The sequence below is a fragment of the Stegostoma tigrinum genome, chromosome 29 (assembly GCF_030684315.1).
Source record: "Stegostoma tigrinum isolate sSteTig4 chromosome 29, sSteTig4.hap1, whole genome shotgun sequence".
Lineage (NCBI taxonomy): Eukaryota > Metazoa > Chordata > Chondrichthyes > Orectolobiformes > Stegostomatidae > Stegostoma > Stegostoma tigrinum.
In genome coordinates, this window is record NC_081382.1 from 7,469,167 (window position 1) to 7,483,848 (window position 14,682).

At 42.6% G+C, this 14,682-nt stretch overlaps 1 protein-coding gene across 1 annotated transcript in view; it reads left to right on the forward strand.

Moving 5' to 3' along the window:
- LOC125465253 (neural proliferation differentiation and control protein 1-like) overlaps positions 1 to 14,682 on the forward strand; it is a 184,640-nt gene that overhangs the window by 93,613 nt on the left and 76,345 nt on the right. The window contains exon 6 of the mRNA XM_059638142.1: positions 1,543 to 1,674. Coding sequence (XP_059494125.1) covers positions 1,543 to 1,674 — 132 coding nt within the window. The remainder of the gene's footprint in view (positions 1 to 1,542; positions 1,675 to 14,682) is intronic.

The following is a 14,682-nucleotide window of genomic DNA, read 5'->3' on the forward strand; positions in this document are numbered from 1 at the left end:
AATTCCTTACGTTATTAGCAATCTCTGAAGAGAGAGTTTCAAACAAGGGCTATTAATAACCAGGTAAAACTTATAGAAAAGCATTTCTTGCCCACAGAGTAAATAACTTCTTGATTGTCCTGTCGACTGTGTATACCTGTGCAAAAGGAGAGTTTCTACTTTGTTTTGTAATAAAGGTGTTGACTTTAACATAAATAACACATTTTGAAAATATGTGATTTAGTTTATATTGTCTCATTTTAATAGGAAAAACAAACAAGCAGTCACTTCACACTTCTGCTTTAACTTTTGTTGACTGCGTACCCATTCATTTCTTCAATCTTATTTCCTTCTAAAATTTGGAACTATCCTTCCTCACTCAACATGTTTGAGTTTTGTGTCATCTCCATACTTTGAGATTAAGCACTATGCACCTAAGTCCGAATATGAAACCTTGAGAAATGCTGCTGTGCACTTCCCTTCAGTCTGGAAAACAACTAGTCATCACTCATTGCTCTTTTTTTTCGACCCTCAGCCAAATTCATGACTACACTTGTGCCAGGGTAACAAAAAGAATAAACATTACAAATACTGGAAATCAGATTTTAAAGCTGAAAATAATCATTAGGTCAGCTCACATCTTGTAGAGACAGGAAAGTGGGTTAAGATTTCATGTTTTTGACCCTTCCTGTTCTCAAATCTGCTGCATGACCCGTGAAGCATTTCTATCCTCTTGTGGTGATTTATTGCATCAATGTAGATTTATTTCTTTAAAGGAAGGTGAAACAGGCAATAACAATGGTTCTGTTGAATGTAATTTCTTTCAAACTGAAGTTATTGAAAACAGGAACAAAAACAAAGTTGTTGGAAAAGCTCAGCAGGTCTGATAACTCTGTTTTTGCCTTCACAGATGCTGTCAGACCTGCTGAGCTTTTCCAGCAACTTTGTTTTTGTTCCTGACTTATAGCATCCACAGTTCTTTCAGTTTTTACGAAGTTATTGAAAAATCTAGCCCCTGCTGCAAAGTATGTGCTACCTGAATCAAAGTATGAACTTACTGTAAATACGAGTAGCAGGAAGTAAATAGTGAACAATGGATGTATCACTTCCAAGCATCCCACGCAGTTTAAAAGAGGTGCTACGACCTCCTGTAAGTGGCAGCCAGTCTGCTTTAGAATCATAATGTACTGTATGAAAGGAGGGCCAGCATTGGCCCATTTTGTTGGTGCTATGTTTAAAAGGACTACCAAAATTATTAGTAACCTCTCCTCCTTGGTGGTGATGCAACACTTAGCAGTTGAGAGAATGGCATCCTGTTTGGCTGTTGGAGACATCTGTATGATGCACTCAAATATGTTAGAAAGAATTTCTGAAGAAACTGTTGTAGCTATTTTGCTGCATATCACATCTTATTTAACCTCTCGATAGGTAGCTTGTTTGGGCGGGAATGGAGGTAGGCACTAAAGGAGTTTAAGGGCAAGAAGATGGGATCAACAGTTTTTGTTTATCTTACTGTGCAAAATCTGCAAGTTTGCTGAACTGATTTTCATCTGTGTCCTTCAGCTGGAACCTGCCCTAGAGGACTGGACTGCACTATAAAGCGACGTGAACATTGCACGCCTGGATTTGATCACTGTGGGCCATGTCTGTCTGATTTTGTTGAAGATGAGAAAGGAAACTGTGTAGAGAAGCACAGTAAGTGGTGAAAACATTCAAATTATTTGTTTGAGGTCTTTATATTTTCCTGTGGACCTCATGAGCAAAAGGTGCTGAATTTGACGCCCACAGAAAAGATGATTACATTTTGTTTGAGTTTTATTGTATATGTGCTGCTTTATGCTGAAAGTTGCTTAGGTCGTGTCACTCTTCACAAATTGAATGTTTTAGAATAGGAAGTCAGCCTGCCTTTTGTGATCTCACCTCCACATAAACATGATTAATGCTGATGCCTTTTAAATTGCTGCTGATTTGCCATGCCACCTCACTTCAGGACAAGTATCAATGAACAATAAATATCAGCGTTAATCCACATGTTATAAATTGTCAAAATTTTGATGTTTGTTATATAATGACCTGACACCATCACCCAGTCTGATGTACTTTGTTATTATGCTATATAACAACTATATTATTTAAGGTAAAAAGAAATATGTTTTCTATTTTCTGTTTGATGTCTTTTGGTTAGTAGTTTGAGAGTTTGTAATCAGTTTGAGAGATGAGGTGAGGAAGAGGCATCGAAGTTAAGAGCTGGCAAATTCTCTGACCAGAGATAGTAAGAACTGCCGATGCTGGAGTATCTGATATAACAGATGCTGGAGGAAACTGGAGGCCAGGCAGCATCAAAGGAGCAAGAAAGTTTCAGGTCGGGACCCTTCTTCAGAAATGGGGAGGGGGAAGGGATCTTATAAATAAATAGAGAGGGGGGGTTGGGGGATGGGAAAAGTACGTGGGATGAGGGCAGGTAGGGAGTGGTGGATTGTTCAGTTAGGTGGAAGAGAAGGTGGATAGATTGTGTCAGGTCAAGGAAGTGGGGATGAGAGGGAGGGCTGGTCATGAGATGAGACCAGAGGTGGGGACATTTTGAAACTGGTAAAAGCCACATTTAGGCTGTTGGTATGTAGGCTCACGAGACATAATATGAGGGGCTGCTCCTCCAGTTTCTAGGTGATGTCATTGTGAATCTGGGGGAGGCCCAGGATGGACATGTCACCCAGGAAGTGGAAGGGGGAGTTAAAATGGTTGGGGACTGGAATTTGGTGTTGTTTGTCACAGACAGAGTGCAGATACTCTACGAAAGCAGTCTCTGAGCCTCTGCTTGGTCTCACCAATGTAAAGAAAGTCACATCTGGAGCAACAGATGTAGTAGACCACGTTGACGGATGTGCAGGTGAATCCCTGTCTGGCGTGGAAGGTTTGTTTTGTGGTCATGTTTTCTCTAGTCATATTTTTATCAACAGTTTTTAAATTAGCCTGCAACTTAGATTACAGCAATGTCTGAACGCTGCAGACAACTGTGCAGTCAAAATCTGGAGTTGCACAGGAATTAACCTTTGCCTCCACTCGATTGAATACTTGGAGGAGTAGCAATTCCACTAGTAAACTTGAGAGATTTGGGTTTAAGGACTTGTCACCCTTTTGAGCTGCCTCTGAAATACGACCACTAACCACGAATGGTCCGGATGGGTTTTCAAACCCTGCAGCACTGTATGTGGTACATTAAACAATCAAACTGCGCAGCTAATCTGTAACTTTGGCTCTCATTTTATTGTTCTAAACTATTTACAAAATTGATAGGTTAAAAACTGGTTGGTCTTCAAACCTTTCCCTCACTATATCTGGAATGTCATGATCCAACACATTTCTTCTCCGCTTCAGCAGTTACATCTACTCCGGTAAAACAGACGCATCAGCGAGGAGCAGAAACAAATACAGATAGGTTGTGGTTGCCAATTATCACTTTCACAAGGTATAGCTATGATTACCTGCACAGTTCCACTACATGTTGAACTAATTAGATTAGGATGGAGTTTGATTAAATTATTGACTCTTTGATAGTGCTATAAGTTTGGGGCAGCATGGGTCAGCAGTTAACACTGTGTTGCTTCACAGTGCCCGGGACCTGGGTTCGATTCCACCCTCAGGCGACTGTGTGGAGTTTGCACTTTCTCCCTGTGCCTGTGTGGGTTTCCACCGGGTTCTTCGGTCTTCTCCCACAGTCCAAAGGTGTGCAAGTTCAGTGGATTGACCTGTTAAATTGCCCATAGAGCTCAGGGATGTGTAGGTTAGGTGTGTTAGCATGGGAAGTACAGAGTTACAGGGATTAGATAAGGGGATGGGCCTGGGTGGGATGCTGTTTGGAGGGCTGGTGTGGGCTTATTGGGCTGAATAGCCCGTTTCCACACTGTAGGGATTCATCAAGCTGTAAAGCAATCAGTCATGGTGTTAGACTCTATATACTAGTAACGTACAGCTGCAGTTGACTGGAGGTGCAACTGTGATTAAAACTACAGGTGAAAATAAGGAACGTGTGTACACCTACTTCTCTCATGGTTTAGTGAACAGTTGTTTTAAGGGAGCTGACCCCAGACTAGCACTCTATATATTGCTTAGCATATTATGAATTAAATATTTTAAAGGAAAATATTTGGCACTGGTGTAAATGTTTTCCTAAATGATATCTCAGAAGAAAATACAGATAGCATGTTGTTGTATTCTGAGTTGCATCTGTTTACATTGTCCAATTTTTAAGGTTAAAATGTGGGTGTCAAATCTGAATTGTGGCAGCCAGTAAGGTGAACTCATGTGCTACAAAACTGTACTGCAGTAACACATTACATGTCAGCCTTTCACCTGTTGTTCCCATGAGTGGTAAAACCTAATCTTGCTTCAGTGAGGTATGCATGTTTACTGTTTGATTCGTCTATGTCTTTCAGCAGTAATCTTGCTGTAATGGTCAAAACAGCAGAATCCCTAGAGGCATATAGAATGTGCAAGTAGGAAGTTAAAAGGGAGATTAGAAGTGTTAACAGGGAGTTTAGAAGCATACTGGCAGATAAAATGAAAGAAAATTCCAAATTGTTTTACATTTACATTGAGGATAAAATATTAACGAGGGAAAGAGTAAGGTCTATTAAGGACTACTGTGTAATATGAGTGTGGTGCCAGAAGATGTATCTAAAGTTCTAAATGAATACAATATGGAAGTTGCTGGTGAAACTCAGTGGATCCAGCAGCATCTGTGGACAGAAAGCAGTGTTAATGTTTCTGGCCCTTGATACTTGACCCTTTTTCTGGGGTGGTTCCAAAGAAAGGTCACTGGACCCAAAACATTAGCAGTGCTTTCTCTGCACAGTCACTGCCAGATCTCCTGAGTTTCTCCAATAACTTTTATCTCTCTTTTTGGACTTCCAGCAGCAACATTTCTCCTTTTTACTCGAAATTAATACTTTAGATCAGTGTTCACTTGTGCGAGGGTCAAATATTGATGTAGACATCAGTGAGAAAGTCTGTGGTACAATTAAATAACATTATATAGATAGGTTGACTGGTCTGGTATAATTAAGTGTAGATAAATCTCCTAAGGCTTGGTAAATGTATCCTGTGTTGTGTGAGACAAGGGAGGAAATGAAATACTTGCAAAATGTTCAATTCCTTTTAGACCATTTGAGAAATGCTGGAAGACTAGGACATCCAATGTGTGACTGTTATTCAAGAAGGGAGCAAGGGATAAATCAGGAAACTACAGATTGGTCAGTCTAACCTATGTTGGGGAAATTATCAGAAGCAATTCTGAGGGACAGAATTAATCTGCATTTTGAGAGGGAAAGATTACTCAACAGTCATCATGGTTTGGTTCAGGAAATTTCTTGTCTGACCAACTTGATTTGAATTTTTTAAGTGGTGACCAGAAGTGATAAAGGGCAATGCTTATGATGTAGCCTACTTGGACTTCAGTAAGGTTTTTGATAAAGTCGACTGAGAAACTGATAGCAAAAAGCTTACAGGATCCACAGAAATTTGGCAAATTGAACCCAGAATTCACTGAGTGGCAGGAAGCAGAGGGTGATGATTGAGGGGTGTTTTTCTGACTGGAAGTCTGTTCAGTTGGATCTTTTAGGCATCATTTGGGCCCTTTCTGTTTGTGGTGTATATATAGAAGGTTTAGACTTGACTGTAGGAGGGCTGGTCAGTATCTTTGCAGATCATAGAAAAATTGTTGGGGTGTGACTAAAGAAGAGGGTAGCCTTAGACTAAGAGGATATAGACTGGCTAGTCAGATGAGCTGATCGGTGGCAAATGGATTTTAACTGAAAAATTCTGAGGTGTTGCACCTGGGGTAGGGCAAACAAGGCAAGAGAATAAGTGGTGAGCGGTAAGACCCGGAAGCATCAAGGATTGGGGGACTCTGTTGTGTATATATACACCGGAATCTTAGGGTATCAGTACAGGTAGATAAAGTGGAAAAGTAGGCATTTGGTTTACTGGCCTCTATTAGCTGACTGTATAAAATTTAAGAGTGGGGGGGGGTATGCGAAAACTGTATGAAATATTGGTTACCCCATAGCTGGAATATTGTGAGCAGTTCTGGAATCTGAATTATAGGATGGATGTGAATGCACTGGAGAGGTTGCAGGTTTTTCAGAATGTTGCATAGGCTGGTTTCAGTAATGAAGAGAGTTTGGGCAGACAGGGAGTTATTATCACTGGAAGAGGAGATTGAGATGTATAACCTAATGAGGCTCATATTCAGGGTAGAATGGAAGAAACTTTTCCACTTGTTAAAGGGATCAGTGTTTGGGAGGCATAGATTTAAGGTAAGATTTAGAAGATTTAGAGGCATTGTGGGAACATGTTTTTACTGAGACGGTGATGGGAATCTGGAACTGACTACCTTTGAGGATGGTCACGGCAGAAGCCCACATAACATTTAAGAAGTGATCTGATATGCATTTGTGATACCAAGGAACACAAGGCTTATGGGCCAAGTGCTGGAAAATAGGATTAAAATGTTAGGTGGTTGTTTTTTTGACTGGCATGAAAGTGATCTGTCAAAGGGTTTTATTTGTACTGTAGATCTAAATGACTGAGATGTTTCTGGTATACTCCACATTGTGAATGTGAGTGGAACAAAGTGACTCAGACATTTTAGATATTTTCAAATCAACCTGTTCAGCGAAGATATTGCACATCTCTGGAGCAGGTGGGACCTGAATCATCCTGGCTCAGAGGTAGCGTCACTACCACTGCACCATAGACTCCTCTGCCATTTTATATGTCTGCTTGAATTATATTGTCGTGACTGATGAGTGCGCATGTTCTACCAACATTCAAGTGGATAGCACTAGCTTACCTGGTATTAATCGCTGAAGTGGTTGTCCAGAAAATGAAAACCTTTGAATGCAGCGATAGTAGGACCTGCCGATGCTGAAGAACCTGAGATAACACGGTGGATGAGCGCAGCAGGCCAAGCAGCATCAGCGGAGCAGGAAAGAAGGGTCTCGACCTGAAACATCAAACTTTCCTGCTCCGCTGATGCTGCTTGGCCTGCTGCGCTCATCCACCGTGTTATCTCAGGTTCTTCAGCATCGGCAGGTCCTACTATCGCTGCATTCAAAGGTTTTCATTTTCTGGACAACCACTTCAGCAATTAATACCAGGTTAGCTAGTGCTATCCACTTGAATGTTGGTAGAACGTGCGCACTCATCAGTCACGACAATGTAATTCAAGCAGACATATAAAATGGCAGAGGAGTCTATGGTGCATCCAGCTTCACACAGGGTTACCATTGAATGCACGTTAGTTAAAGATTAGTCTTGAAGACTTCCATATGGATCATCTTTGGGAAGAAAATTTGTTGATGCAGTTTTATTGAAACAAATTCTCTTTGTAGTTTGTATAGATGACTACTTATGTTATGTCGTAGGCAGGATACAGGGACTGCTTTCCGATCATGAGACTGTAAGATATAGGAGCAGAACTAGGCCATGTGGACCATCGAGTCTGCTCTGCCATTGAATCACAGCTGTTAAGTTTCTCAACCTTGCATTTTTCCCGCATTGTATTCCATTTGCCACTTCTTTCCCCACTAGGCTAGTCTGTCCGAGTACTCCTGCAGTCTGACTGCTTCCTCAATGCTATCTGCCCCTCCACCTGTTAACAACGCCCTCAGACAACAAGGTGTAGAGCTGGATGAACACAGCAGGCCAAGCAGCATCAGAGGAGCAAGAAAGTTGACGTTTCAGGTCTAGCCCCTTCTTCAGAAATGGTGGAGGGGAAGGGGATTCTGAAATAGATAAGGAGCACGGGGGAGGTAGAAAGAAGATGGATAAAGGAGAAGACAGGTGGGGAGGAGACAAACAGGTCAAGGAAGCAGGGTTGGAGCCTGTAAAGGTGAGTGTAGGTGGGGAGTTAGGGAGGGGATAAGTCGGTCCAGGGAGGATGGACAGGTCAAGGAGGCAGGATGAGTGGGCGTGGGGCTTGAGTTCAGAGGAGTGGATGGGTGGGAGGACAGGTTATGGAGGTGGGTATGAACTGGGCTGATTTTGGGATGTGGTAGGGAGAAGGGAGATTTTGAAGCTTGTGAAGTCTACATTGATACCATTGGGCTGCAAGGTTCCTGACTGGAATATGAGATGCAGTTCCTGCAAAATTCAGGTGTCATTATTGTGGCACTGCAGGAGGCCCAGGATGAACATGTTGCCCAAGGAGTGTGAGGGGGAGTTGCAGTTGTTTGGTGCGAACCGAGCATAGGTGTTCCACAAAGCAGTCCCAAGCCTCCACTTGGCTTCCCCGATGTAGAGGAGGCTACAACAGGACCAGCGGATTCAATATACAGCAGTTCCTTTGCCCAGATCGTTAATGTATAATTTGAATGATTGTGGTTCCAATGTTGACCCTTGTGAAACTCCACTCGTCACTAGCAACTATCCTGAAAAAGCCCCCTTTACCCTACTTCGTACCTTCTACTGGTCAGCCAATCCTCCATCCACGCCAGTACCTTGTCTGTAAAACCATAAGCTGTTATCTTCTTTAGCAGCCTCTTGTGCGGCACATTATCAAGGGCCTTCTGGAAATCCAAACGGATCACATCCACTGGCTCTGCTTTGTCTACAGTTGTTCATTGCATCCTGATAGTATTCTCTCAGATTTATCAGGTGTGAGCTCCCGTTGGCAAAGCCATGCTGACTCAGCCCAATTTTACCATGCACTTCCAAGTGCTCTGCAGTCTCACCCTTAAGATTCTACAGGAGCCCATTGTTACCAACAACAGAGGTCAAGCTATCTTGCCTACAGTTTCCTGTATTCCACTTCTCTGCTTTCTTAAATAGAGGTGATACATTAGCCAAATTCCACTCCTCTGTGACCCTCCCTGACAGTGTTCCCTGAAAGATTTGTGGCAATGCCTCTGTCACCTCTCAGCTATCTCCATCAGAACTCAGGGGTGTAGTGCGGGTGATTTTATCCACCTGCAGAGCTTCAGCTTCCCCAGTGCCTTCTCCTTAGCAATGGCCACTACACTCTCTCCTGGCCCCTGACTCTTTTGAAGCTCTGGCATGCTGCTGGTGTCTTCCATCATGACGACTGGTGCAAAGTACCCATTCAGATCATCTGTCATTTCTTTGTTCCCCAATATAACTGCTTCATTGTAGTTTTCCAGTATCCACTCTTGCCTCTCTCTAACCTTTTCATATAACTGATAAAACTCTTACAGTTTTTTCTATAGTATTAACTAGCTTACCCTCCTATTTCATCACCTCCATCTCCCCTATTGCTTTTTGGGCAGTCTGCTGATTTTTAAAGGTTTCCCAACTTTGTGGCCTCCCACTTCACAAGACAATGCCAGCACATGCATTACAATAAAAATACTGATATCTGACATTTCAGTTCACCTTTGTGATTTTGTGATCTGGAAGTTAGCACAGCAGTGTTAGGGGGTATGTTCAGAAGGCACATCAGTGTTCTGGATTCCCAGGACCCAAATAAATCTTTATCCACTTTTTAATGTCTGTTTTTGTAGGTGACTTTGATACAGTCAATAGCACAAAATGAAAATTAAACCATGAGTTTTATGAAAGACTACGTATTTAAAAATGCCTTTGGGAATTCCCAATTTAGTTGTGGTTTACAACTGTTTCCAAATTCTTCTCACTGTGACAATCCTGTATCTGCAGATCCTGGAAAAATGTCAGTGGGGCACTCAATCCGAATTGTCCCCGATTAAATCTGAACGATTCAACATCATCATGTTACCCTGTCTGACTTTGATTTTAACTAAAAAAAAAGAAAGATGTTGGCTATATCTTTTTTTTCCTCCTCTGGGGGGAGCTTTACAGCTCCTCAGCTTCTTGAAGGGCTGATTTCAATGATGGAGATCCCATGTAAGTTGTGTGGGTAAGGACCTCCATCTAATACCCTTAATATGGGTTGTGGGTGCAGATAAAGATTGCCCTGAGGCCAATTGAGACCCTTAAAATCTGTATGCAGTGGCAATTAATGGTCTCAATCCATCTCTAAAGCTACAATATGCTAAGCCAATGAAGATGGATAAGAGTGGGAAATCTGTTCTTGCATCAAGGGAAGGAAAGGAGGTATCTACTTTGGAGAGATAATGGGAACTGCAGATGCTGGAGAATTCCAAGATAATAAAATGTGAGGCTGGATGAACACAGCAGGCCAAGCAGCATCTCAGGAGCACAAAAGCTGACGTTTCGGGCCTAGACCCTCTCTGATGAAGGGTCTAGGCCCGAAACGTCAGCTTTTGTGCTCCTGAGATGCTGCTTGGCCTGCTGTGTTCATCCAGCCTCACATTTTATTATCTACTTTGGAGAGATGGCTTTAGATTGTGACCCTGCCCGCCCTTTGCCCCTTCCAGCTTGGTCTCCTTGCTGCAAGCAAGCAGTATACGTCCTTAAGAGTTGTCTCAAAAGTGCTTCAACATAATCAGTTGTTGAAAATTTCTAGCACCAATCACAAAACTAATTATAGTTAAGGACAACATGACCTCTTTGCCTCGCACGCTCTGCCATCTCCCTCTCTTGTATATTGAGCTGCACCCTGGACTATCCTTATCCCTTTCCAACCCGCACAACTGAGTTCCCCAGCTCCCCTTTGTAACAGTGGCTGTGATAATCCATATAACACGTCTGGGACGTCCAAGTGGTTGCAAAGTGAGGGAGGGCTCAACAGGCAGGGGAGGAGCCATGAGATGCAGCCTCCTCCAACCTATGTGTTGGATACTTGTCCCTGCACATGCAAAATGTCCTGGCAGCAGCATTCAAATGAAAGTTGCTGGGGCACTCAACTCCAAACTGCAGCGTTGAAGTACTGAACTGTAAATGGATTGGAGATGGGCCATGAGGGAATGGTGAGTCTGGAACATGTCCAGTACCAACATCCATGGATGGGAGGATACATGTGGGCATTGCCCATGCAGCGCGTTAGTGACTATTATCCAACATGGAGGTCTGGAATTGCTGCATAACATTCCTGATGCCAGGATCAGTCAGCATCGAGTTTCAGTAAATGAGGCTTGATTAACTGCTAATGACATGTTAATGGACACAAATAGCCCTCTTGCTGTTCACTAGTAAGAATCTATCCCATCTTTCACTACATGGTTTAACAATTAGACATTTTGCTCTTGGCATTAAGAATCATCTTACTGCTGATCTCACCCTATTTCCAAAATTTCTCACCAATGCCCACAACATTCAATGGCTGGGATGATTCCACTCTGTCACTTTAAACATAGAAATACAGATAGGAGCAGGAGTTGCCCACTCAGATCTTTGAGCCTACTCCGGCATTTAATATGATCATGGCTGATCTTCTGTTTCAACACCCATCTTCCCATTTTCACTCCATACCCCTAGTGCCTTAAAACTATGACCATCTCTTTCCTGAATATACTCAGTGACCGGGTTTCCACAGCCTTCTGTGTTAGAGAATTCTACAGGTTAACAACACACTGAGCAAAGAAATGTTTCCTCATCCCTCTCCTAAATGGCCTTTGGAATCTGTGATAACCTTCTTCATTGTCAACTATACCACTAATTTTGGTATTATCCACAAACTTACTAACCACACCTCCTATATTCTTATCGAAGTATAGATAAATCACAAACAAAAGTGGACTAGCACTTCTGAACTCTGTAGAATATAGTTGGTCACAGGTCTCCAGTCCAAAAAGAAACCCTCCACCACCACCCTCTGTCTCCTATCATCAAGCCAATTTTGTATCCAATTGGCAATTTCTCCCCATGTGATCTAACTTTACTAATTAGTCTACCATGCAGAACCTTGTCAAAGGCTTTATTAAAGTCCATGTAGACAATATCAACCACTCTGCCCTCATCAATCTTTTCGGTTATATCCTCAGAAAACTCTGTCAAGTTTGTGAGACATGATTTCCCACGCACAAAATCATGCTGGCTATCCTTAAGAGATACTAAGAACTGCTGATGGTGGAGTTAGAGATTACATAGTGTGGAGCTGGAGGAACACAGCAGACCAGGCAGCATCAGAGGAGCAGGAAAGCTGAGATTTGGGTTGGGACCCTTCTTCAGAAATGGGGAAGGGGAACAGAGTTCAGAAATAAATAGAGAGAGGAGGGGTGGGCTGGGGAAGGTAGGTGGGATGGTGGCCGGTGAGTGCAAGTTAGGGAGTGGCGGGGTTTGATCAATAAGGAGGGAGAAGCAGATAAGTGGGAGAGAAGATGGACAGGTTGTGTCAAGTCATGGAGGCTGGGATGAGAGGGAGGGTTGGTCATGAGATAAGCCAGGGGTGGGTCATCCCTAATCAGTCTTTGCCTCTCCAAGTGCCTATAAGTCCTGTCTCTCAAAATCCCTCCAACAATTGACCTACCACTGATGTCAAATTCACAGTGACTTCCCATTGCAAAGGCTAGTGCCTGCACATGGAAGGAAGGGGGACCCAGAGGCTCCATGCCCCATTGATCGGACAATGAAAGGAAAGGTCTCCCCAAGGCTCAATACTCCCATCAATGTTTTTACTTCTCCAATCAACCCATTGCTTTTCTCTTTCTGAAATATATAATACTGTTACCTCCAGAATTCTTTGACCTGCCCCAGTAGTGCCTGTGTGTTCACCCACTCTATATTTCCACAGCAACTTTGGATGCACTTTGGTAGGAGTAACCGGAATGCAAAGTACTGGGCTAATGGTAAGATTCTTAGTAGTGTAGATGAGCAGAAAGATCTTGGTGTCCATGTACACAGATCCTTGAAAGTTGCCACCCAGGTTGACAGGACTGTTAAGAAGGCATACAGTGTTTTAGCTTTTATTAATAGAGGCATCGAGTTCCGGAACCAAGAGATTATGGTGAAGCTGTACAAAACTCTGGTGAGGCCGCACTTGGAGTATTGTGTACAGTTCTGGTCACCGCATTATAAGAAGGATGTGGAAGCTTTGGAAAGGGTGCAGAGGAGATTTACTAGGATGTTGCCTGGTATGGAGGGAAGGTGTTACAAGGAAAGGCTGAGAGACTTGAGGCTGTTTTCATTAGAGAGAAGGAGGTTGAGAGGTGACTTAATTGAAACATATAAAATAATCAGAGGGTTAGATAGGGTGGATAGGGAGAGCCTTTTTCCTAGGATGGTGACGGCAAGCACGAGGGGGCATAGCTTTAAATTGAGGGGTGAAAGATATAGGACAGATGTCAGAGGTAGTTTCTTTACTCAGAGTAGTAAGGGAATGGAACGCTTTGCCTGCGATGGTAGTAGATTCACCAACTTTGGGTACATTTAAGGTGTCATTGGATAAGCATATAGACGTACATGGAATAGTGTAGGTTAGATGGACTTGAGATCAGTATGACAGGTTAGCACAACATCGAGGGCCGAAGGGCCTGTACTGTGCTGTTATGTTCTAATGTTTACCACATCTGCTTTTTCTTTTGTTTTTATGCTGTTCCTGACTTGCCTTGTCAGTCTTGTCCTTCTCTGAATGCGATATTTCCTAGTGTCTTCCCAAATTACCCCAAAAGCTCCTGCCATTGCTGCTTCACTGTCTTCCCCGCTAGACTCCCTTTCCAATCAACTCTGGCCTGTTCCTCCCTTGTCTTTAGTTACCTTTATTCAATTGTGATAATGTTACATCCAATTGCAGTTTCTCCCTTTCAAATTGCAGGGTGAATTCTATCGCTACGGGGGTCACTGCTCCCCAGGGGTTCCTTCATCTTAAGCTCCTTAATCAAGTCTGCCTCGTTACACACCACTAAGTCCAGAATTGCCTGTTCTCTTGTGGGTTGTACCCATAAAAAAACCTATCTCGTAGGCATTCCACAAATTCATTTTCTTAGGATTTGCTACCAACCTGATTTTCCCAGGCCTTCTGCATATTGGAATCCACCCATGGTTACTGTAACAGTGTCTTTCTTGCATCTCTTTGTTATCTTGCTATTTTATTTTCTGCTCCACACCTTGACTACCACTAGGAGGCCTGTACATTAACTTCCATCAGGGTCTTTTCTCCTTTGTGGTTCCTCAATGCTACATGCAAAAGGTTTTATGCCATCCAACTCTATATCACTTCTTGCTATTGATTCAGTTTAGTTTCTTACTATCAAGGCAACCCTGCCTTGTGTCCGTTTTACGTGTCTGTTTTACGTGTCATGTAGTTCCCAGCCCTGATCCTCTTGCAGCCATGATTTTATGATACCCACAACGTCATACCTGCCAATTTCAATCTGTAGTACAAGCTCATTCACCTCATTTCATAATACTGTGTAGTTTTAAGTACAATCAGACAGGATACCAAGTCCATAGAGTAATACATATTTCTCCCCTCAGCCCCCTCAATCCCTTTTGCCAAATCCAAGTGTGCTTTGTCTCACTCTGTTGATTTATTTAATTTGTTCTTTTTTTCATATTTTTTTCTCGTCACTGCCTCTTCCTTTCACTTCTCTCTGTCTTTCACGTCTCTCAGTCTTTCACCAATCTCCTCCAATACCCTGTGCCATGCCCCAGCTTCTGCCATCCTGCTGCCTCATTATGACCAGATTTTCTGGACTTGAAGGAAAATGCTATCTTTGCACAGCTCCCAAGTAGATGCCAGTGTTCAAAATTTTTACATGAACAAAACATCAAAAAATGGAGATGAGTCAGTTTGATAAATTGACTCTTTGAAGTATGAAAGCTGTATAGATGGGATTAATGTTCATTACTGAAACAGGTCAACCATGA